The 25,336-nt window shown below is 35.6% G+C and overlaps 2 protein-coding genes and 1 non-coding gene across 4 annotated transcripts; 1 reads left to right on the top strand and 2 right to left on the bottom strand.

Moving 5' to 3' along the window:
* The first annotated feature begins 3,860 nt into the window (after positions 1–3,860).
* LOC104103653 (uncharacterized) lies at positions 3,861–7,797 on the top strand. The gene is made up of 5 exons (XM_009611572.4): positions 3,861–4,465; positions 6,137–6,289; positions 6,393–6,534; positions 7,032–7,273; positions 7,466–7,797. The coding sequence occupies exons 1-5, from the start codon at positions 4,025–4,027 to the stop codon at positions 7,670–7,672; spliced, it is 1,185 nt and encodes a 394-aa protein (XP_009609867.1). The 5' UTR covers positions 3,861–4,024; the 3' UTR covers positions 7,673–7,797.
* Positions 7,798–9,223: 1,426 nt separating this feature from the next.
* Positions 9,224–9,296, bottom strand: TRNAA-UGC (transfer RNA alanine (anticodon UGC)). Its single transcript has one exon. It is a non-coding gene; the product is annotated as a tRNA-Ala (tRNA).
* A 7,480-nt stretch (positions 9,297–16,776) lies between these two features.
* On the bottom strand, positions 16,777–19,914 carry LOC104109356 (uncharacterized). 2 transcript variants are annotated; one of them, XM_009618619.4, is made up of 6 exons: positions 19,278–19,914; positions 18,700–18,793; positions 18,493–18,566; positions 17,881–17,937; positions 17,310–17,549; positions 16,777–17,202 (listed from the first exon to the last, which is right to left on the bottom strand). In XM_009618619.4, the coding sequence occupies exons 1-6, from the start codon at positions 19,377–19,379 to the stop codon at positions 17,083–17,085; spliced, it is 687 nt and encodes a 228-aa protein (XP_009616914.1). In that variant the 5' UTR covers positions 19,380–19,914; the 3' UTR covers positions 16,777–17,082. The 2 variants fall into 2 exon arrangements, with proteins under 2 accessions (XP_009616914.1, XP_009616915.1); XM_009618620.4 differs by having other exon boundaries at positions 16,777–17,206; positions 19,278–19,913.
* Positions 19,915–25,336: the final 5,422 nt, after the last annotated feature.

Below are 25,336 nucleotides of genomic sequence, written 5' to 3'. Positions count from 1 at the left end.
AAAGATTTGGGTTTTCACTGTTACACTTGAAAGGCATGCCTATTTTCTGGAACTGTGAACGAGCTGGACATTTATTTCTGAGTTATTTCCTGTACCACTTTTATTATATTGTTATGAGCTGCTGTTGGCTATTGGTGTTCGACTTTGACCTGTGTTCCAGCTCGTCACTACTTTCAACCTAAGGTTAGGTTTGTTACTTATTGAGTACATGGGGTCGGTTGTACTCATACTACACTTCTGCACCTTACGTGCAGATGTTGGGTGCTGATGATGCTGTGATCGATGGGAGCTGGATTTGAAGATGTACCTGAGTTCCGGTTGTAGCTGCCTCTTGTTCATGGTAGCCTTAGATTTATAAAAATATATTTATGTACATTTCGAACAGAGGATGTAATTTCATTTCTTTTCATAATAAATCTCATTTGGATTGGTTAGTTGTTAATTGGCTTACCTGATGGGTTGAGTTAGGTGACATCACGACTAGGTAAATTTTGGATCGTGACATTAGCATACTGCTTTATTGGACGTCTAGTAAATGTCGGTGTCGACCCCTCGTCACTACTTCTCCGGAGTTAGGCTAGATACTTACTGGGTACGCATTGATTTACTTACTCATGCTGCACTTCTGCACTAAATGTGCAGGATCTGACAGGTTCATTTGGTGATCATCCTGGCGCGTAGGCGCAACTGTTGAGGAAACTTTATGTGAGTTGCATTCCAGGCTACGCACCGAAGTCCACAGAGTCCCCATCGTACTATTCACCTTGCCATGTCTTATTTACATTTCAGACAGATGTTTTATTATTATTATTGTACTCCTTAGTAAATTCTCATGTACTTGTGACACCGGATTTTTGGATATACTAGTTGTTGCTTACGGTTCTGTATATTATCATCACCTTTCATTTTTTTTTATAAACTACTAATTTTGTACGTTTCCGTGGATTTAAAAGTGTAAATTTTCTTCCTTATTAAAATTTATGATTTCGAAAGTAATAAAATGAATAATTAATGCGATAGTTCACTGTTGGCTTACCTAACGGCGACGTTGGGTGCCATCACGACCTATAGCGGGTTTTGGGTCGTGACAAATTTTGTGGAAAAATCCATCATTATCTCATCTTGATCCACATGCCTCTATTTGTGAAAAAGAAGTGTAAAAAATTATTCATTTGTAGAAAATTACAAATCAAATACTAGACCTATTTACGGATCTGATAAAGATAATAAAATCACATATCCTTGCAGAGAATGTTCCAATCCGTATTGATGTTCCCGTTGGACAATCTTCTAGTGTCATAGCTAACGAGTCAAAAGCACGCCTAAAGTGTGGCAGACCATTGGGTTCTAAGGATCGAAATTCTAGAAAAATAAATAAATGATGAAGACGACACTACGAAAGAATCTCATAAAGAAACCTATGATTTAAACAATCTTGAGATTCATGAGGAAATCACCGAGCCTGAGACTCAAAAAAATAAGGAACTATCAATAAACCCAATCGATATTTAGATAAATTTGAATCGATCGGATATAATGGAGGATTATGTCTTTGCATATAGTGTTACATCTAGCATTATGTAACATAATAAGGATCTTGAACCTCAATCTCTTGGAGAATATCGACAAAGACGTGATTGTCCAAAATGGTAAGAAGCAATCCAATCTGCATTGGATTCATTTGCGAAACGTGAAGTTTTTGGGCCTGTAGTCCATACACCTCATGGTGTTAAGCCTAGTGGCTATAAATGGGTCTTTTTACGTAAGAGAAATGAGAAAAATGAGGTACAAAAATATAAGGCACGCTTTGTTGCACAAGGATTTTCACAAAGGCCTGGTGTCGATTATGAAGAGACATATTCACTTGTTATGAATACAATAACATTTCATTATCTCATTAGTTTTGCTGTCCACGAAAAGCTTGATATGCATTTAATGGATGTGGTTACCGCCTACCTTTATGGCTCACTTGATAATGAGATATACATAAAAATTTCTGAGGGATTTAAAATGCCTGACACACATAATTCAAAGTCCCGGGAAATATTTTTAATAAAATTGCAAAGATCTTTGTATGGTCTAAAGCAATCAGGACGAATGTGGTATAACCGCCTTAGTGAGTATTTATTAAAGGAAGGTTATATAAATGATGCCATTTGTCCATGTGTGATTATAAAGAAAACAACGTCGAAATTTGTTGTACTTGCCATATATGTTGATGACATAAATCTTATTGGAACTCCTATAGAACTCCAAAAGGCAATTAATTATTTAAAGGAGGAATTCGAGATGAACGATCTCGGAAAGACAAAATAATGTCTCGGTTTGCAAATTCAACATTTGGCAAATGAGATTTTTGTTCATCAATCTGCTTGTAGAGAAAAGGTATTGAAACAGTTTTACATGGATGGAGCACATCCATTAAGTACTCCGATGGTTGTTCAATCACTTGATGTGAATAAGGACCCGTTCCGACCTCAAGAAAAGAATGAAGAGCTTCTTGGTCCTGAAGTATCATATCTTAGTGCAATTGGTTCACTAATATATCTTGCTAACACTACAAGGTCTGACATAACTTTTTCAGTTAATGTCTTAGCAAGATATAGCTCTGCTCCTACAAGGAGACATTGGAATGGAATCAAACACATATTGCGGTATCTAAAAGGGACTACCTATACGGGCTTATTTTATGGAAATAATTGCAGTCCCAATCTTGTTGGTTATGCTGATGTTGGGTATTTATCTGACCCACACATGGCTCGATCTCAAACAGGCTATGTGTTTACATGTGGAGACACTGCCATATCTTGGCGATCGACTAAGCAATCAATCGTGGCTACTTCATCTGATCATGCGATAATTGCTATTCATGAAGGAAGTCAAGAATGTGTATGGTTGAGGTCTATAATACATCTTATTCGAGACAAATGTGGTTTGAAGTGTGACAAACTACCTACGATTTTGTATGAAAACAATGCAGTATGCATAGCCCAATTGAAAGGAGGATTCATAAAAAGGAGATAGGACAAAACACATTTCACCAAAGTTATTTTTCACACATGATCTTTAAAAGAATGGTGATATCAATATATAACAGATTCGTTCAAGTGATAATATGGCTGATTTGTTTACCAAATCTCTACCGACGTCAACCTTCAAGAAGCTAGCGTACAAGATTGAGATGTGAAGGCTCAAAGATATCAATTGATGCTCCCATCAGGGAGAGTGAATACACGTTGTACTCTTTTCTCCTTACATGGTTTTGTCTCATTGAGTTTTCCTTGCAAGGTTTTTAACGAGGCAACCAAAAGGTGTATTTCTAAATATGTGTACTCTTTTTACTTCTCTAGAATTTTTTCCCACTGGGTTTTATTTTAGTTAAGGTTTTAACGAAGCACATTATCTATTGAATAGACATTCAAGGGGGAGTGTTATAAATAGAATTTTATTTAAGGTTTATATCTATATTTTAGAGAAATTCAAGGGTTTGTTGCTTTGTAGCTAAGTCACCTTTTCCCTATAAATAAATGGGTTCTATTCCATTATAATTCATCCCAAATCAATAAGAATTCTCTCTCCCTTCCTTTGCAATATTCTTCTTTATTATTTCATTACAAAAAGAAAATTATATCTAAAATTATAGTAGTACATCTTATTGGTTAGGTAGTTTTCATTTTTTTTGTTTAGCATCAAAATAATCCAAATATTATCCATTTTTTCCACTCTGTCTTTTACTAATATTTAGGTGCAGTAGGATCAACTGAATCTCAACTTATTCTGCAGTAGTATCAAATTTATTTGTTGAAAAAGAGAGCATAAACCAAATTTAAAATTTTAAAAATAGAAGCAAAAAATAAATAAAATAGGCGCTACAGTGTTGAAGAAAAGGAACGGAAAAAACTAAAGAGAACGGAATCGTATATTAATCGTACCGGAGTTTCTCTTTTCTCCATAGTCCATTCCTCCGATTCCTTCTCATCGAATCTAATTCGCATAGCTTTATTATCCAATCACCACCAAATAAATGTGGCATAGATCAGCTTCGTTCATTCTTGACGAACGAGAAAACGACGACGTTCTCAGTTCAGAGAGCCGCCGCATGTCTTCATTGTTAATGGCCGCCGAAACCCTTCAACAACCTAACCCTAATAATCCCAAAATTTCCGCATACTATCAGACTAGAGCCGCTCACCATGGAGTTGTCACCAGTGACTGGCTTGCTCAGGCTCAAGCCGCCGTCGGCCACAGCCCTGACGACGCTGTCCCCAAAAACTCATTGTCAAAAACTGTGGATTCTGGGAAGACGTTCAGTGTCATTGATGAGTTCAATAATTGGCGTAAACAGCCTGATTTGGCGGAAGCTGTGGCTGCTATTAGGGCTTTAGCCTCTGTTATTCGGTCAAGTGAAGCTACTACGATGATGGAGCTTGAGATTGAGCTCAAAAAGGCTTCTGATTCTCTCAAGGTTCATTTTTTGTTTTGTTTTCATCTACACTTCGATTGATTTTTGTAATTTCCTTTGGTCTTGCAGTGAATTGAATGTTATACTTTGTATTAGAACACTGGACAATATTTAGGCATCGAGGCGCGTAGAACACTTTCTTTAAGATATTAATTTCCCTGAACGGTTGTTGTTGGGGGATCAGCAATAAACCTTACAGGATACAACAATGCCTCCAAAACCTCCCGGCAGCAATTCCTGAAGATTTTCTTTCGGAACTTCTTTTAAGAACGTATAGGTTCGCGAGTAAAATTCTGAATGAATGGGAGAAAAATATTAGATAACCTTCAAAATTGATTTATAATTCTAAATAGAGAGGAAGTTAATACTGTTTGCTTTGCTCATGTTCTGACAGTTATTTGTGTCTTTTCTGAAAATGGCACTTGTTTGAACAAGCCATGACTGCTCCTGTCTTTTGATTTAACCTATCCCAGATGATAAGCTAGAGACGGTTATGTGTGGTTTTTCTGGTTCGAGCCTGGAATGAAGGTTTAAAAAACCAACTGACTATCACTTTGTTGGAACTTTGACAAGCTTATGCTGATAAAAGGTTCAAGGTTTAAACCTAACGATATCTTTCTTTATGCGTACAACCATGTCGTTCCCTTTTGTATTTCTAAAATTTGAAATTGTACTATCTTCCGCTTCGGTTTTCTAGTACCCTGTCGTGTTACTGCTTGTTGCTATTACTACTGCTTTCTTCCATTTGTTTTTCTCCGGTTCTTACATCGCTGGTATCATTTTCCTGGCCTTGTTGTTGTTATTTACTTGTTCCTATTCTTACTCTCGAGTCGAGGGTCTTTCGAAAACAACCTCTTTGCCCTCCAGGGTAGGGGTAAGGTTTGCGTACACATTACCCTCCCCAGACCCCACTTGTGGGATTCCACTATGTTGTTGTTGTTGTTATTGTTTTTGTTGAAACTACACATTTAATATTAGTCTCATGCCTTTTCGAAGTAGTTAGGTTCTTTCACGAAAGATATCAGAATGATGTGACTTTTCATGAAAGAACGCGTCTGTCGAAAAGTAACCGTTCATAAAGATAAGACTGGTGATGCATGAGTCTTTGTTGGTCTATAAATAAGAGGACAACTGAATTTTCAATGTTATAATGAAAAGTTTGCAGTAAATTATTTCCAGATATACAAAGTGAATTCAAACATAGAATAAGAGTTTTATGGAATTCTTCAGTGTTGCTAGTTACAGAATTCACAAGGCTTTATTGTATCTTGCGAGAATACTTGTCATTAAAGCGATAGTAAAATAGGGGTGGCAGTAAATCAAACTTAGAAATCTGCATACTTTTTTGATTCATTTTCTTCTTTCCCAAGGACAACACATTATTGTTTTTAATGGAACTCTTTCATTGGTTTAATCATGTGGTTGGTGGTGCCACGTTTGTGCTGGAAAACCAAACCAGAAGATGAAAACCAGAGAGGATCAGGTTTTAGAAGAGAGGGCCATAATTTGAAATTGATGGGTGAAAGGTGTGGTATTGTCCGTTTGATACTTTGATTATATATAAGAGTGAATTTGTCTTCTAATTTCAATTCAGAAAGAAAGGTTGTTTGGAAACTAGATACCAACCAGTTATGCAACCATTTACACTCTTTCATTGCTTATGCGCTATGGCAGTCTTGGGACACGACTTCCATATCTTTGACAGCTGGTTGTGATTTGTTCATGCGATACGTAACAAGAACTTCAGCATTGGAATATGAGGACTTCAATTCAGCTAAGTCTCGCCTTCTCGAACGTGCAGAGAAGTTTGGAGAGATATCCTATAAGGTATACCTAAAAATGACAGTTTCACTTGTCCATGAAAGACTAGAAAGTATTAATGCATTGCTCATCACACTAATATAGATGTTCTCTGAACTTTGCATTGCAGGCAAGGAAAATTATTGCTATGCTCGGTCAGGATTTTATTTTTGATGGTTGCACCATCTTGGTACATGGTTTCTCACGAGTGGTTCTGGAGCTGCTGAAAACAGCAGCTCAGAACAGAAAGGTCTTTCGGGTTCTCTGCACTGGTGTGTACAGAAAAAGTTCCATTGCCGTTGATGGCAAATTGATTGTTTCTCTCTCTCTCTCTCTCCCCTTCACATCTTCTTTTGAGGTTTGTTGTATCGTGTATGGCTTCTAAGAATGGAAAGAAACTAGAAAGAAGTTGACTCTCTTTGCCAGATAAAAAGTCAGTTAGGTTGATTGATTGAATTAAATTAAGAAAATGGGAAAGTAACTATGTTTTGCTCATTTATATCTTTCTGGCTATTTTAGAGGTTTCACATGGGTGGTAGAGGTCAAGCTTTTCTGTTATCTTGTGTCACAAATTTAATTTCTCTTTCTCCAAGTTCCACACTAGTATAGTCTGGTCAAACATTATTGCTTTCTTTTTAAACCTTACCATTTTGGTTGTTTTACTTATTGGCTGAGGATTGAATTAGCTTTAGATATGCTGACATTCATGCCCATTAGAGGAGACCCGATTCCATCTTGTGATTATTGGTATTTATTATTTTAAATGCAGAAGGAAGGCCTGATAGGAGTGGATTACGATTTTCCAATGAGCTAGCCAAGCTTGACGTTCCTGTGAAGCTCTTAATAGACTCTGCTGTAGCATATAGCATGGATGAAGTTGATATGATTTTTGTCGGGGCAGATGGTGTGGTTGAAAGTGGCGGTATTATCAACATGATGGGGACCTACCAGATTGCTTTGGTAGCCAAGAGCATGAATAAACCAGTCTATGTGGCAGCTGAAAGCTATAAGGTTGGTAGATACCAAATTTCTTCATCACATTGATGGTGATTGATTGAACTCCCTTACTGTATACATGATTTGAAAAAATGCTCCCACCTTCTTGATGTTGCTTTTTGTATAAACTGCTCCAAAGAGGATGTTTAGTGAGTGCAGTCCACCACATGATTGATTTGCCTGATAATTTCAAATTTCTTTGTACAGTTTGCTCGTCTCTATCCATTGGATCAAAAAGATATGGTGCCAGCTTTACGTCCAATTGATTTTGGGGTACCAATTCCATCCAAGGTGGAAGTTGAAACTTCTGCTCGTGATTATACACCACCTCAGTATCTTACACTACTATTTACAGATTTAGGTGTTCTGACTCCATCTGTTGTAAGTGATGAGCTCATACAGTTGTATTTATAGTGCGAATGAAGTCTAATTATTCGCTAGGTGTACCAAGCATTACATGTATGGATTTCTTTCTCCCAATTTTACCTACAACCTTACATTGTTGTGAAATTTTGCAGTATTATCTCTTTAATGTTTTATATGGTATGCACTCCTTGGGTTTCTCCATGTGGCCTATGGGGATATTTCTTTGCCTTGTTGGCATACAATGAACAACATTTATATGTTAATATTAATGGAAGAAGATACACTGAGGCATCCTTTCTTGGGGTGGGAAATTTGTGCATGTATCATTTTTTGAATAGCGAGTCCTCGGAAGCAAGAATTTTAGCCTGGCGTTTGACATTGGTATTACTCATGATCTTTCAGAGCCAGTACACGGGTCCCTAATTATGACTTAATAGCAGAGGAATGGAGCGTTAAGAGTATTTTGGTCACCAATGAAGCGTTACTGCTGTGGGTATGATCTTTTGTAAGGGTCAAGGTTGATTAATTGAATGTCTACTATTATCTTACAAGCTATATGAGACCCTGAATTTGGATGGTCAAAAGTTGGGGCAACTTGACTTGCATACAGATTAGAGTAAATCAAATTGATGACAAAATAAGCAGGCAGGTTCTGTGAAATGGTCTGATGGATCATTGATCATTCCCCTTCGCAACAAACATATAGAGGAGAGAAGATAGTAGAGAGGAATGTAATTTCAAGTCAATTAATGTTAGGAACAAACAGAGGGAAACCATAGAACTTCAGTTCCATTACCAAAAGTTGGGTAACCTTCCTAGTTCTTGCACTCTCTATTAAGTCAAGAAAGACACCACAATGAATTGGTAATGCTTTTTGTAAACCTGACATTACGAGTATCCTTTAGATTGAAATATCAAGTTATATTGCTGAATGTCAAGAATCCGAAATAGATTTAGGACAAAAATGAGATCGAGTTACATTGTTGTGCTAATGTAAAGTATGAGGAAATGAGTCTTCATGGCTTTTCACAATGTTGAAATTAAATGGGTGTTTGAACATAAGAATTTTAAAATTCCAAAAAAAAGTAAAAATGGTATTTGAAAATTAAAGTTGTGTTTGGACATGAATATAATTTTGGGTTATTTTTTATTTTTGTGAGTGATCTGAGTGAATTTTGAAAAACAGTTTTTTAGAGTTTTTCACATTTTCGAAAAATTCCAAAATTCATCTTCAAGTAAAAATTGGAAATTTTATGGTCAAACACTGATTTCGAAAAAAAATGAAATTTTTTCGAAAAAAAAAGTGAAAAAATTCGCATGTCCAAACAGGCTCTTATAGAAAGTATCTTTTTTAGATGTCAAAAAAGTATATGGAAGTACACATATATGATATAACTGCTGCGTCCCATTTTAGGAGAATTATGCTGATGAGTGATGAATGCCTGGCATAATGTGGTGCCATGGTTTGCTATCTTTCTTATATGGCCATATTATTTTTGTGATCCCTTGCTACCTCATGTTTAGCTTAATGGATTTGTGCCCTTTCTGAACTAAAATTTTACTTATCCCCCACAGAAAGAAATTTTAAAAAAGTTTGAATGGAGATGCGGGGGATCGAACCCCGTGCCTCTCGCATGCAAAGCGAGCGCTCTACCATTTGAGCTACATCCCCATTTGTTAAGCTACAACATCATGACAAATTATGTACTCCTTCCGTTTCAATTTATGTGAACCTATTTGTCAGGGTTTGAAGTTTAAGAAAATATAGAAGACTTTTGAATTTGTGGTGTAAAATGAGACATATATATTTTGTGTGGCTATAAATCATTGCATAAAGGTAAATTATTTCCAAATAAGAAAATTGATTATTCTTTTTGGCACAGACTAAAAAGGAAATAGATTCACATAAATGGAAACGGAGGGAGTATATATTTTCCTTAGACGTGAAATCTTATGCTAGACACTAGAGTATTGAGCTGGGTAGCATGCTTAATTTAGCTTTACAAGCTCACTAAACTATATGTTACAAACTGAAACCAACAAAAATAACACAATTTACTTCTACCAAATTAATACAAATTATTATAGCAATAATAACTACGCCTCAAGTCCTAGTAAGTTGGGTCGGCTTGTTTAAGTTAAAATTAGGTGTTCAACACATTCAATATATCTTTAAGAATAAGGTTATTACAATTTTTTTTAGTTATATGATTGTTTTAACTATTTCGGAAATATGATCATTTAAAGTGTTATTGTACTTTCTTAATTGTTCGAGTTTCTTTCTACATATTTCCAATTTAGGGTTATAAATTAATGTTCCGAAAACAAGAGTACTTTTTTTTTAAATCTCCAAAATATGCAATGTGGAACTAATAGTCGTGCAAATTGGGTATTTAAAATTTGTGAAATTTTGTTCCCTTACAATCTACATAAAGGATAATAGGTTCTAGAAATCAAATTGGAGAATGAGAAGGTTCAACTTTAATTAATAATTAGAAAATCTCAACTTAGTTACTCTTTTCTGTATGTACTAGACACGCCTTCAATGCCTCAAATTGTCCACCTCTAAATTCTCATTCTCAATTAGTACTCAACTTGGTTTAGTCATTACTCATTCATGTTCCCCCTAAATGTTTTTATTCCTGGACTTTGTGCTACTTAAACAGCTTTTACCAAACCACATAGTTACATATGATACTACATTCAAATAAGAAAATACAACTACTGAGTTCTACGGTGGTAATCTCAACAGTTACAATGATCATTTTACAGTAAAAAAAAAAAAAGTTAAATATGCTCATTGGATAATATTTTTTAAAGTACTCAATTTAGATGAGATGAAATAGATGATCAAAAATTGAATTTATGTGACACAATAGTGTGAGAGCTATAACTAAAGAGTTTAACTTAATTGTGTGCATTAACATTGTATAAATTTTTTTCCACTAGTAGATTAGGTTGACTTAGAACAATAGAAAAGCATTTATAATACGCTTAACTTGTTGGTATTGATAATAAGGTAATTAACCTACTATAAAAATTAAACTTTGTGCAAAATATATTTAATCTATGAGTGCGTAAATCTATATGACATGTTACATGAGTAAAGCTGCTTCGTTCCTCAATTATTGATAGTGATGTTCGATCGTCGTTGATGGAAAATGATATTTACAAGTTGCAAACCAGTCAAACGAAAAATCAATGACTCTTTACAGTAAACAAACGCATCTTGGTCGAATTATTATAAGTATGAGATAATAAATGAGTGCTGTCCGAGTGGGATCCATCATATGCTAGTTGAATGTTAAATTACATAATAATATCCATCTAAATACATAAAAAGCTGGGAATTTATTTCTTCGCCAATAGAATAAATATTGGGTCCACAAAGAAGAAAGTTGATTTAGGAAACGAGCAAGTTGAGTAGAAGCACAGTTCTTTTATTGGCATAAGTTGAACAAGTTGCTGATTAAGGGCATGGCGTGGGACGGAATCAAAGTTCATTCAACTTTTTGACAAGCTGATTTGGATGGTTTTTAGGGAACTACCACCTTTTTTACTTTCAACTCTCATCTTTTAACTAATCAATACCCAAGTTGATTTGAGTGGCCACTTGTTGGCCCTCTTATATTGTCGTTTCCTTAGTATGTAAATATAGAAAAGGAAAGAAGAGGAGAAACTTTTAAGGAGACTTACACCAATACATCAGTGTGTGTATGTTGAAATCCACGTTTAGAGTTTGTAAGTGTGGCAAACAGTCGGGTCGAAACAGATATGTAGGGTTTAGAAACAATGCAAAAAACGTACGGATAACCAACGTATGATAACCATATTGGTCTACTCTCTAATATTTGTTAGTGAATAATATATATTCCATCATCAACATTACATGATATAAAGAGGGTGAAAGAGAGTTGAACATACATTCTCAAGTTTAAGCAAGAAGAGGCAACTTTATTGCACATGTTATAAAATAAAAGCAACTTAGTAAAACATGAACAAGACATGTTGTTATAAAATAAAAGCAATTTAGTAAAACATGAACAAGAAATGGAGATAGAGAAGAAAGAGATTTTCTTCTTCAATTGTGTGTATTTTCCTATCTATTACAAGGCCTTTATATAGGCATGAAAAGTGAAGAAAAATATGTCATTGAATATGTCATTAAGCAAAGAAATATGTCATTGAATATGTCATTAAGCATTTGAGAAGATCATGGAGGAAGAGTAGACACCCACCATAATTTAATTTTTCTTATAACACTCCCCCTTGGATGTCCATAGATAATGTGCCTCGTTAAAACCTTATTAGGAAAAAATTCTATGGGAAAAAAAATCCTAGTGAAGGAAAAAAAGTACACATGTTTAGAAATACGCCTTTTGGTTGCCTTGTTAAAAACCTTGCAAGGAAAACCCAATGGGACAAAACCTTGTAAGGAAAAAAGAGTACAACGCGTATTAACTCCCCCTGATGAGAGCATCAATTCACACCCTTGAGCCTTCGCATCTCAATCTTGTATACTAGTTTCTTGAAGGTTGACGTCGGTAGAGATTTGGTAAACAAATCAACCATATTATCACTTGAACGGATCTGTTGCACATTGATATCACCATTCTTTTGAAGATCATGTGTGAAAAATAACTTTGGTGAAATGTGCTTTGTCCTATCCCCCTTTATGAATCCTCCCTTCAACTGGGCTATGCATGCTGCATTGTCTTCATACAAAATTGTGGGTAGTTTATCACACTTCAAACCATATTTGTCTCAAATAAGGTGTATTATAGACCTCAACCATACACATTCTCGACTTGCTTCATGAATAGCAATTATCTCAACATGATTAGATGAAGTAGCCACGATTGATTGCTTAGTCGGTTGCCAAGATATGGCAGTGCCTCCATATGTAAACACATAGCCTGTTTGAGATCGAACCTTTTGTGAGTCATATAAATACCCAGCATCGGCATAACCAACAAGATCAGGACTGCAATCATTGCCATAAAATAATACCATATCGGTAGTCCCTTTTAGATACCGCAATATATGTTTGATTCCATTTTAATGTTTCCTTGTAGAAGCAGAGCTATATCTTGTTAAGACATTAACTGAAAAAGTTATGTCAGACCTTGTAATGTTAGAAAGATACATTAATGCACCAATTGCACTAAGATATAGTACGTCGGGAACAAGAAGTTCTTCATTATTTTCATGAGGTCGGAATGGATGTGCTTTATCCATATAAATTAGCTTTAAAATCATTTTAGTGTATGCTGATTGATGGACAAAAATTTTATCTTTCATATACTCAATTTGTAAACCAAGATAAATTTTTGTCTTTCCAAGATCTTTCATTTCAAATTCTTTCTTTAAATAGTCTACTACTTTAGGAAGCTCTACTGCTTTAGGAAGCTCCCTAGGAGTTCCAATGATATTTAAATCATTAACATACACGGTGATTATAACAAATTTAGATCCAGATCTTTTTATAAAGACACAAGGACAAATTGAATCATTCTTCTACCCTTCTTTCAACAGGTACTCACTCAGGCGATTATACCACATGCGTCATGATTGTTTCAATCCGTATAAGAATTTTTGAAGCTTTATTTAATAAATTTCTTGGAAACCTTAATATGCTTCAGAACAATTTAAATCCTTCAATGATTTTCATTATCACATTTTTCTTGTATTGCCAGATTAAAACCTGAAATGACGACATCCACCACAGGAGAACGTGTCTCTATATAATCAATGCCAGGATATTTACAAATCTTCTTGTGACACAAGTCGTCTTTATGTCTATCGGTTTGACCTTTTTTTTTCCGCACAAGAACAAATTTATACCTCCACTGGCTTTATACTTTCAGGTGTTGGGACTATCCGTCCAACTTCATATTTTTCATGTGAAATCAATTTTCATTGCATATTTTTTATTTGGCTAATCATTTATCTGTCCAAATTTTATGATAGATTTGAGCTCAAGATCCTCGTCAATATTAATAATATTGAGCGCTACATTATATTAACAATATCGTCGACGATCATTTTATATCGGTTCTACTATTACCCAATAAAGACATAACTTATTGAGATCTCTTTATCTTATTATTTTCAGGTACCTGAGCCTCTCCCATGAGGTCTTATGAAGTGTTATGTCGTGGTGCTCTTCTAGAGCACTTGCCTCCTTATTATGATCATATTGAATATTTGCTCATCTCTTTCTTCAAAGAGTTTTATCTTTGGAACCGATTAGTCTATTATGTTTTATGCATGCCACAGACTCTATTCATTATGAACTTTATTTTATTTGGAGTATTAGCAGTTGAATATGACATTTAGCTTTGGGTCAGCAAATACGCCTGGCAATATTTTGCAAATGAATTATCACTTGAACTTCAAGTTCACATTTTCTCGTACGAGGATCTCGATGTACTCATAATAATTAATTACATACATTACTTTTTCAGCTGCCCATTTTCTCCCCATATTGTTGGGATCACCAACACATATCTCTAGTCTTATTTGAGGATCCATCTTTGTGCATTGTGGTAGAACAATTAAATCATATAGCACATTCATATTTGTAGATGGAAATTATTTGGTTCCTGACCCTGAACCGATTGTGATAGGGAGAACTTATCATAACTTGGTTAGATGCGTACAAGTGTTGTTGTATATTAAATAATACATCACATACCAAATTTTATTTTGACAATTTTGTTCTCATAACCAATGGTTTAGATATAATTGGAGGCATACAATTTCTGCTAAACCAACTTGGATTTAAACCAGTATTATCAAGATAAATCATCATAATTTATATTCTCGAACTGTGCTCTAATAATTTGAGCAATCAATCTTGCAAAAGCCAAACTACAAGTTGATAACAAATGCACATGTGACCATAGAATAGATACATCTATTAAAATCATATAATAGTAACGGTCCACATGGAAGGTGACTGGGCCCATATATTTATCACCTTTTATTCGTTCAGAAATTAAGGGATTCAATCCCAACCTTAGCTGGTATATCATGAGAATAAGCAGCACAAGAGAATTCTTGAAGAATCTTATATTTCTTCAATATATGCCAATTTAATTCTCAATTAATTTTTTCGCATCATAATTGAACCGAGATGGTCAACCGGTCATGCCAACTAATATTTATTTCAGTAAACCTCTAGTTTACTTGTGGCTTGTGATTGCATCATCATGCTTATACTTGTGTAGTACAAATAGAAGAAAAGTAGGTAACCTTTCATATTTACCCGGTATGATTATAGTAATATAAAGATATTCAATCTTCTTTTCATTTGTAGTCTCAATATGCCAACCACTTTGGCTAATATATTTGTAAATCAAAATATTTCTTTTGAGACTTACTACAATATTAATGTCATGAACAATTTCATTTATCCAGGTAGTAACAAATTAGTTCTTTCAGAGTTCTTAACTGCTTTTGTACTACAAGATCTTTTGTCACACCATCCATATAATGAATGTCTCCTTCACAAAGAGAATCATATCATAATAATTGTCATGTTCAAAATCATCACAAGCAAAATAATTTCTTGCTTTAATTTTGCTTTTAATAACTTTCATAAGGCATGACAAAATATTTTTGGCGTATCACATGCATGCGACCAATGATATATTCATGTAACTACACAATAATATTCATTATCTTTCTTTGTCTCAAACCTCCCTTAGAGGTGAGTTGTAGTATTTATCCAACCATGCACAAGTACATTATTATGCATAATCTTTATCATATATATATTTTCACATTCACTTTCAGGAATGAGTATGCAATCTCAATGTTTATCACAAGTCACATTCTCTTCAAAGAATTTCTCTCTTTTTATAATTACCATAGTGATAACTATTATTATTTTGGCCTTTCGCACGCCCACATTCATTGGTCAACCACTTGTCCTTATTTAGACTTATCATGCACTGCTATCACATTCACTTCAAGAATGGAGCAAATCAAGTGGGACAAGCTTCATGCTTTTTCATGAAAATAACATTATTTTTCTTTAGTTATTATTATTATTATCAATATGGTGCATTAAGACTCAAACCCAATGCCTTACCCATATAAAGGCATGCTAGGCCATAATGCGTTGGAACTTGAATCCAATGTCTTTTCATCAACATAGTGCGTTGGGACATGAACCCATCGTCTTACCCTCAATCTTTGGCATAATAGGCCAAAATTTACTAGGACTCGCACTCGAGCCTTTAAAATATTATTACTTCATAATTATAGGCATAAGTAAATTAACTTTCAAGAAGACATATATAACTATTTCAATCTTGAAACAGTTCCTCTGCAACAAAAATGCTAGTTAGGATATATGCCAATTTTGCTTTCAATGAAATACATCATGTTATGGTAAAAATATTATTACTAAATTACTTTAATAATTATCTATCATAGTATGTAAAAGGTTAGAACATATATATACGTCGTAATATTATCTTTATCCTATAAGAGATGTAGCAAATAAAGACATACCTTTTCAGTTATTTATTTCACTGGATACAATTGAAAAAAATATTTTTACTAAACACTGCACATAAAGTTAATGCAAAGATATGAAAGTATAAATGAGTTTAGATGGATGTAAAACTTATCTTTGTATTATCATCCAAGACATTTTTCATTGTACTTGATCTCATTGTCTGCTTATAATTTACATAGTCTTGACGTAGAAGATCATGAAATGAGCAATTCGTGTTTAGTAAAACACGAACAAAAAATGGAGATAGAGAGAAGAAAGAGATTTTCGTGTGTATTTTCCTATCTATTACAAAACCTTTATATAGACATAAAAAATAAAAAAAAATATGTCATTGAATATGTCATTAAACAAAAAAATATGTCATTGCATATGTAATTAATCATTTGAGAAGATCATGGAGAAAGAGTAAACATCCACCATAATTTAATTTTTCTTATAACAGCACATACTATTATTTGTTGCGTCTTCGTTTTTTGAGTTTCATTACTAGAAGTTCAATACTCGAATTCAATACTCTGCAGACACACTTGTTCACATGACCAATTTTTGCATATTTCGTTACAGTATGACATCGTTCGCCTCCAACACAATTTTGCAATGTTTTCTGTTGCCGTAAAACTAATTTGCCAACAACAGCATCCCATAAATTAGCAAAAGGGTCAAAAGCCAAAGCATAAAAAAAAGCTTGTTACAGGATGCATCCAAAATTTTAAGGATGTAACTTACTGGCAATAGCCACTGGAACCACTTAGCTAAGGCCCTAAATTCCGTAAAAGCCACCTTCACCAACCAAATATTTATCTAGCGCCCACTTAAATAACTACAAAAGCTTCCAAATACTTAGATTTTAATTCAGGGCTAAGATGCAAACCAATTAATTAGGTTGTGCTACGTAATCTATTTCTTAGGATTAGAAACAATCATTGAATCAAAAGCTCTCCCTTGATACAACCCTTTGCCTTTTGGCGTCCCTCGTATTACCTCCGGCCATTCCCGGTATTTTTCCTCCGGCTCCTTTCTCTTTCCTGGCATTTTCCGCCTGTACTACCTGTCTTCAAGTATAAAAAACAAACACACAAATTGAAAACACAACCGACGAGAAAATAAACGGTAGAAAGATAGACTATATTTCAGCAGAAAGGAAAAGGAACCAACCCCTACACAAAATCCTTGGAACTGGCAAGAATCATCCTTTACACTACCCGAGCTCATCTCAGAAGAACTCCTTTTGTTGGAGAAGCTTAAAAAAGGCTCACTGAATGATGTAGATGATGAAGTTGAACACATAGAAGGAGTTTCACTCCGACAAGAAGAAGAAGAAAATGTCCCAACATCGCTTTGGAACATTTCCTCAAACAGATCCTGCAATTCCTCGAAGGTTTCTCCCTGATTTTCCTGTCAATTCACACAACTACATTTGAACACCATTGCCACCTCTTAGCCACTTGTTTATGTTAAAAAGAAGATAGTACTACTATACAAACAAATCTGAGCCAACAAGCCCAAGTATTAGGTTCCCCACCTAGACTTCAGTTTTAACAGCCAGCAATGTGAAAATGATGTCGCGATTTGTTCAACAAACATCTTAAATTTTATGAATAGAAGAGTGCACACAGTCTCTTACTAGATTATAGCAACAAAAATTCGTACTCCCCATTTTCTTTATCTTTTGAGGGAGTTTCTCAATGTAAATATAATGAAGAAGAAAAGGGAAAATGGAACTCACATTAGACTTATTTTGGTTCATCATAGCTGCCATTTCATTCAGAAAATCACCCATTCCCTGCACAACAATATCCACTTAAAATTGAGCATGCAGAACCTGCTTGATCCAATATCATATAAGTTAAACTAAATATTTTGGGATAAAGATCAGAATCTATCATCAATTGAATCAACGACACATGATTAGAAGAAACTAATTTTTTCATGTTCAGCCCTCAAAGTAGAATTATCTCCTTTCCCCTGGAATAATGGCTGTCTATGACCTTTTTTATGAAACTCAAGATACTTTTGCACGGTAACACAAAAAGAACACTAAAAAAGCACCTTTTTCTTCTTCGTCCTAATAGCCCTGACTTGATTAACACCAATAATATGTTAAATAATCTAATGTGAGCCCATTTCTTGAGATACAACATGAACATCACATGTAACCCTCTCAAATGTAAAAACAAACGGAACATGAAAATGACCAGAGTCGACATGAAAATGCCTGTTACAAGCATGAGAAAAAATTGGAAAAAAATAAATAACCCCGCCCCCCAATTTTATCAAGTAACAGGCAACATGACTTGAACCTTAAACACGAGATAATAATAAAAGAAAGAGTGATTACATTTTGGTCGTCATCATCACCAGAGTCATAAACTCCTACATCGTACAGAAACCTTTTGTTGGCATCCGATAGCACTGCAAATAATTGAATTTTAGTAACTCCAATTCTCAGAGGTCATTTACTATTAGCTAGCACTAGCAGGACAAAACATTTTGATGAACAAAGTACAAAAATGTACGGCGCAACTAAAAAATGCATTGCAATTACCAGAATAGGCTTCTTGAATGGCCTGAAATTTCTTCTTAGCCTCATCCACGAACTTCAAATTCCCTGATGCTGAGTATCGATCTGGGTGCCATTTCTATAAAAACAAGAATACAATTTTACCTGTTAGAAAGAAAAATTTCGAAACAGACTAACTGCGTATTACTAGTCAAATAAGTATCAATGGCTTGATAAAAGAATAATGACTTCGACTACTGGGAAAATTGGCTGGTAAAATACATTCTACTCATATATAATCTCCCATAAATCATAATGAATAATCTCGGCCAAACCAGCTCCTTTAATTGATAACAAATAGGCCACGACAATTTGGACATTTTGTAAAACGACATGTAACGGTACATTGCAGGACTAATAGTTATAGCATGCAGAAAATAAAAATCACATTTTTGTAATGTCGATTGACTCTGTTTCATGATCAAGATTCAATTTTTTTTTCCAGGACTAATTAAAAGGGAAATAAAAAAGAGGAGAGAGAGTCTAGAGACCCTACTGATTGTTGAAAAGATAAAGGAGCAACACAAAAGAAGTGGATTTTTTTTTTCGGTTCAAAATCTGACCAGTGCAAGTTTCTTGTAAGCGTTCTTAAGCTCTGTTGCAGTGCATTCCTTCTTCAACCCCAAAACTGCATAAAAATCATTGCTTTTCTCTTCACCTGCCATTCTGAAATTCAACACTTGCACCTTATATGTGCAAAACCGATCAAGAAAAACCGAACTCCAGAAAATTTTCTGTCTTTGTCGACGAATTAAATACAAAGCTCAGCCTTGTACCAAAAATCCAAAACCAAACCCCTTTAATACAAAAGGGTAGTATTAGATTTATGTTCAAAGTAAGAAAATATGAAAAAGATATGTTTCTTCAAAAGAAAAGAAGAGCACTGTTTCGTCGGGACAAGGAACCTTAGCATTATTGGGGCGGAGAGAGAGAAGGAGGAGTCCGAGAAGAGATGAGCAACTCTCTCTTAACGCTAAGGTTGAAGAAAGAAGTCTCCAGAAACGGGCTTTCCATTAAATACGCTTGGGCTTTCCTATGAATTAAACATAATAATAAATATTCTCAATTTTCTCTTCTAGAAAATGAGCGGCTTAGATAAGATTTAATTAGGGGGTGAACGGCTTGGATGAAATGGTGGAGCGAGATATTTTGCCCAGTGTTGTCTCCAGAAGCTTCTGTGATCTTCTGTTCCTCGCTTTTTGTATAATAAACTGTTTTTAAGGATGAGAATGAGAAAGAGTCGCTTCTACTTTATTTATATTGTGGGCTGTAAAGGTGGGGCCTACCTTGAGTTTAACACCAAAAGGTTCGGGCTGGGCCCACCATTGCAAATGGGAAGCGGTATTCGGAATATTTACCATCTAGCCCTTGCTAGTTGCATGTATCTTTTGGCAATAAAGTTGCAACTAGGAATTACAAAATCCAAATAATTCAAAGTAAAAGAAATTGCAAGTAGGAAAACAGTTGCATTTCGTTGTGGTAAGCAGTATGCCTTTGAATCGGTAAATTCTTTCCTTTTCTTCTTTAAAATTTTGTAGCAAACGTTTACTATTAAAATTTTTATGTTTTCAAAGTTTGAACTTAGAATTTCTGATTAAAAATAAATTAATCTCATCTATTAACCACACCTCTTGATGATTGAGTAAATTCGCCTTCGAAATCCTCTTTAGAGAACTTTTGAAGTTTAATGTTGATTTGTAAAATTGTTTTATTCTGAGAGACCACATAAAGCTTAGGATATAGTTACGGGGTCAACCGAATCTATAATTTTTGACACGAAATATAGATTTATATGTAAAAATTACTAAATCTTAAGAAATATTAGATTTGAATATATAATTTTATAATACGACGAGTTTAATACTAAAAATCTTAAAAACTAAACCTATTAAATTTAAATTTTGAATCCGCTACCGAATAAGAGATAGAGGAAACAACCGAAAGACAGCAGAAGCTGTAGGAGGAGAAGACTAGAAGCTACTGTTTTGGATTCATAGCACTCTCCTAATTCACTATTCTCCAAAATAAATTTATTCCTAACCCACCAATTGCATGTGTAACGCAATTTGTAGTCTCCAGTCTCCTGGCATGACCCACATTTCCCTACTCAAAGCTTATTAAATCATGCAACCTTAACTAGAGGTGAGTATAATATTAAAACACTATCCTTTCAATTTGTAATTTTAAGTATATCATGTATATATAACAATAAGTAAAATGAAAATGTTTAAATTACAAACTTATAATTAGATATAAAAATCCGATATTTTCTTTAATTGAAATGGAGGAGGAGTATTAATTATGAAACCCCTACCAATTAACATATCAAAAGGCTCCCTATCCCCATATATAAGTATGTTTTTTTATTTATAAATATAGTAGTAGTGGTATATATATTTTGGAAATCAGAGTGATGTTCTAGCTTCTTCTTCTTCTTCGTGCTCAGTTTAGGATATAACATGGTTGTCAATCACATAATCCTCATCTCTGTTGTGCGTTACGTGGGCCTAGCTTCATGAATTATGTATCATTACAAAAATAGCTTCTAACTTTGCCAAATAAAGTGAACTGTTGGTTTCTGAGGAGTCAGCTACCCTTACATTATTATGATACATGCTATGACATAGACTATGACGTTTTAATTTTTGTTTCCACGCGAGGTCCAAATGCTTTCTCTGAAAAAGATTGACGTGCTTTTCAGTTTCAGACACAATGCACTGGAACTCTCTGCAAAACACTCTAAATGAATCATAAATCTCATTACTAACAACTACAATATAATGTCGATATTTTCTCTAATTTTCCAACTAATTGGAGCAGCGTTTACAACTATATAAGTTTCCATTGTAAGATTTTTTTTTTCTAACTTGTTTGGATCTTAGACATAGTTATTGTTGTTTTTTATTGGCGCTTACAACTATATATCCTTATGTGGCAGCTAAAATGTGCTCTTTAGATGGAATTTTTAGTTCATTTTGTTATTTAAAATGAATATGGGCTTACACCAGTACAGAGAGTTGACTTGGACTTCTTTAAGCCCGTGGTAACATGTCTTGTAATTGAAAGAAATGAATATGGATTTCAAATATTCTTGGGCCTTGTTTGGACCCTCTGATAACAGCTCATAATCAATCACAAGGCTTATCTTCCTTACTACCAAAATAATGTACTACGTAAAATATTGGAATTTTTACATTCTTATATACTATTTGAAACTTTATTACCCTCCCTACTCAAATTTCAATTTAATTACATCCTATATACAAATTTACCAATTATATACACTTTAGGAATTAAATGAGTATCCCTTTATATTAGGAATCAATTATTTCTCATCCTTATTCTCTCTCCTTCCTGCTCTCTCTCTCTCTCTCTCTCTCTCTCTCTCTCTCTCTCTCTCTCTCTCTCTCTCTCTCTCACAATCCCTAATTCCAGTAATGTAAAGCAAAGAAAAAGAGAGCAACAATTTCACCATTGACAGTCATTAAAAAGCTTTGAAGTTTTGAATTTGAATTTGGGTTTTCAAAAAATATTATTTGTTTGAATTGAGTGTTGCTGCAAACAATTGGGAATTTGTAACGACCCAATCGGTCGTTTTAAGTGTATTAGCCCTGATCCCCTATTTACTAGTTCTCCCGTATCTGTTTTTGCTTAAGTGACTTGCTGGGAGGTCTTGTTTTTGGTTTCGGAGTGTTTCGGAACACTTAGTCCCTAAAACGGAAGCTTAAGTCTCAGGATTTTGACTGTAGTCGGAAGTGTGTGAAGACGACTCCGCAATGGAGCTCCGTCAGTTCCGTTAGCTTCGTTGGGTGATTTTGGACTTAGGAGCGTGTCCAGACTATGAATTTGAGGTCTGTAGTTAATTTAGGCTTGAAATGGCGAAAGTTGAATTTTGAGAAGTTTGATCGAGGGGTTGACTTTTTGATATCGGGGTCGGATTCCGATTTCGGAAGTTAAAATAGGTCCGTAATATTGAATATGACTTGTGTGCAAAATTTGAGGTCAATCGAACGTGGTTTGGTAGGTTTCGGCGTCGTTTGTGGAATTTAAAAGTTTAGAAGTTCTTTAGGCTTGAGTCCGGGTGTAATTGGTGTTTTGATGTTGTTTTGAGTGATTCGAAGGCTCGACTAAGTTCGTATGGTATTTTAGGATTGGTTGGTATATTTGATTGAGGTCCCGGGGACCTCGGGTGAGTTTCGGATGCTTAACGGATCATTTTGGACTTGGCTTGACAGCTGAAGTTCTGGTTTCAGCAGGTTCTGGTTTCCTTGTACGCGATCACAGGGAATCATTCGCGATTGCGTAAGCTTATTTGGGGCAGAGGTGAGTTTTTTCTATGCAATCGCAGAGTTAGAAACGCGATCGCGTATGTGTGCGAAGATGTGCTTCGCGAACGCGTGGCTAAGGTCGCGTTCGCGTAGAAGGATTTGAGCAGGAGGGGAGGTGTGGCCAATGCTCTATGCGATCGTGTGAGGCAGGATGCGATTGCGTAGGTATGAGAGGCAGTGATCCGCGATCGCGTGGGTGATTCCGCGTTCACGTAGGGTAAAAATGTGGGGCAGCATAGTTGTGCTTCGCGATCGCGAGGAATGTTCCGCGATCGCGATGAAGGATATCTGGGCAGGTAGTATTAATTTCAACAACGAGGGTTTGAACCCATTTTGCATATTTTGAGCTAGAGAACACGAAATTGGGCGATTCTTGAAGGGATTTTCGTGGAGTTGATTGGGAAAGTGATTCTTACTTGATTTTGGTGAAATTCCATGATTTCATCTTTAATTTTATCCTCTAATTTGTGATTTGGGGTGTGAAATTAGGAAAAAAGAGAAAAGAACTCTTGAGTTGGGATTTTGAGGTTTTGAATGGGATTTTATAATCGAATTTGAGTAAATTTGGTATGGTTAGACTCGTGAGTGAATGAGCTTTCGGGTTAACTGACTTTTGCCGGATTTCGAGACGTGGGCTCGGGGGCCGAGTTCAGGCCAATTTCGGATTTTTGACTATAATTTAGTACTTTTCTTGTGGAATTGATCCCTTTAGCCTATAGTGATTGTATTGTTCTACTTGTGGCTAGATTCGGGATGTTTGGAGACCGGTTTGAAAGGCAAAGGCATTTCGGAATAGAGATTTGCTCGGTTTGAGGTAAGTAACAGTCTTAAATCTGGTTTTGAGGGTATAAAACCCTGAGAATTTGTATGATGTGAATAATTGGAGGTGACGCACATGCTAGGTGACGGGCGTGCACCGTGAGGGATTGTGACTTGGTCCGTCCCGTGAGACTGTAAAGTCGAATAGCCATTGTTGTTACTTGTTTTCCTCGTCTTTGAGCAATTGACTACCTTTCATGTTAGAAACCATGCTTAGGCCATATGATATTACTGTTGGGACCCACAGCGGTCATATACTTATTGAATTGACTGCTACTTGTTGTCTTTTACTCAGTCACAGTCTTACTTGTGTGTTATATCTCTGTTTCCTCTCATTTCTTATTGACACTTGTTGTATTTTCTGCTTGGGCTGGTTATTATGATATTCTGTGAGCCCGAGGGGTTGGAGAGGTTAGTGACTGAGGTAGGGCCTGAGTGCCGAGCTGCGAGCTGTGAGGTATATGGATCAGGTTGCACGCCGAAACAAGCCTTCGGGATATATATATATATATATATATATATATATATATATATATATATATATATATATATATATATACGGGTTTCACGCCGCAACAATATTGGATCGGGTTGCATGCCGCAATAATATTGGATCGGGTTGCGCGCCGCAGCAATATAGCGCTTGGGCTGAAGGAGCCCCTCCGGAGTCTGTACACCCCCAGTAAGCACAGGTACCTATTGAGAGTGTGTATTGAGGGCTGAGAACCGAGAGTATGAGCTGTTGAGATGAGTTGAGTTACTGCTGCCTTGAGAGGTTGTACTTGCTTTTATTTATTATTGCAGTTAGTCGCAATCCGATGTTTGTAAGGACCCGTAAAAATTTTAACCAAAAACTCGGGGTTTTGTGGTGCCAAGTTAGATTCCTGCGTTATTATAGTAGAAATTCTTCGCGGCGAGCAAGCTCGCAGCGGTTCGGACTTTTTGGATTGAACAGTACCCCTACGGACTGAGAGGAAAATATTTCGCAGAAGAACGCATTTTTGCGGCCCATTATACGGCCGCATAATCACTCTGCGGACCGCATAATGGTCGCAGAGTGAAGCAGTAAGTTTGGCCAATTTGAGGTCAGTTTTGCGGTCGATTATGCCACCGCATAATCGATATGCAGACCGCATATCGATCACATAATTCCTCTTAGGTTTCTGCGGAGGGAGTTCTGTGGTGCATTATGTGACCGCAGAATAAGTATGCAGACCGCATACTGGTCGCACACCTGAGCCGAAAGTTTAGGCCCCTGAGGGCCATTTCTGCGGTCATTTTGCGGACCGCATAACCATTATGCGGTCGCATATGCGACCGCAGACCTGTGTCGGGGCACCCATTTTCTTAATTTAAAACCCGACCCCCATTCCGTTAAAACACCCCCTTTAGTCTATTTTGAGCTCATTTTCTGATACTATAGAGTGAGAAAGTAATCCTCATCAATTATTCTTCAATTCTTGCTTGAAACTTTG

This window comes from Nicotiana tomentosiformis, chromosome 3, assembly GCF_000390325.3.
Source record: "Nicotiana tomentosiformis chromosome 3, ASM39032v3, whole genome shotgun sequence".
NCBI classification, from domain to species: Eukaryota; Viridiplantae; Streptophyta; class Magnoliopsida; order Solanales; family Solanaceae; genus Nicotiana; species Nicotiana tomentosiformis.
This window is presented reverse-complemented; position numbering and strand designations above follow the sequence as displayed.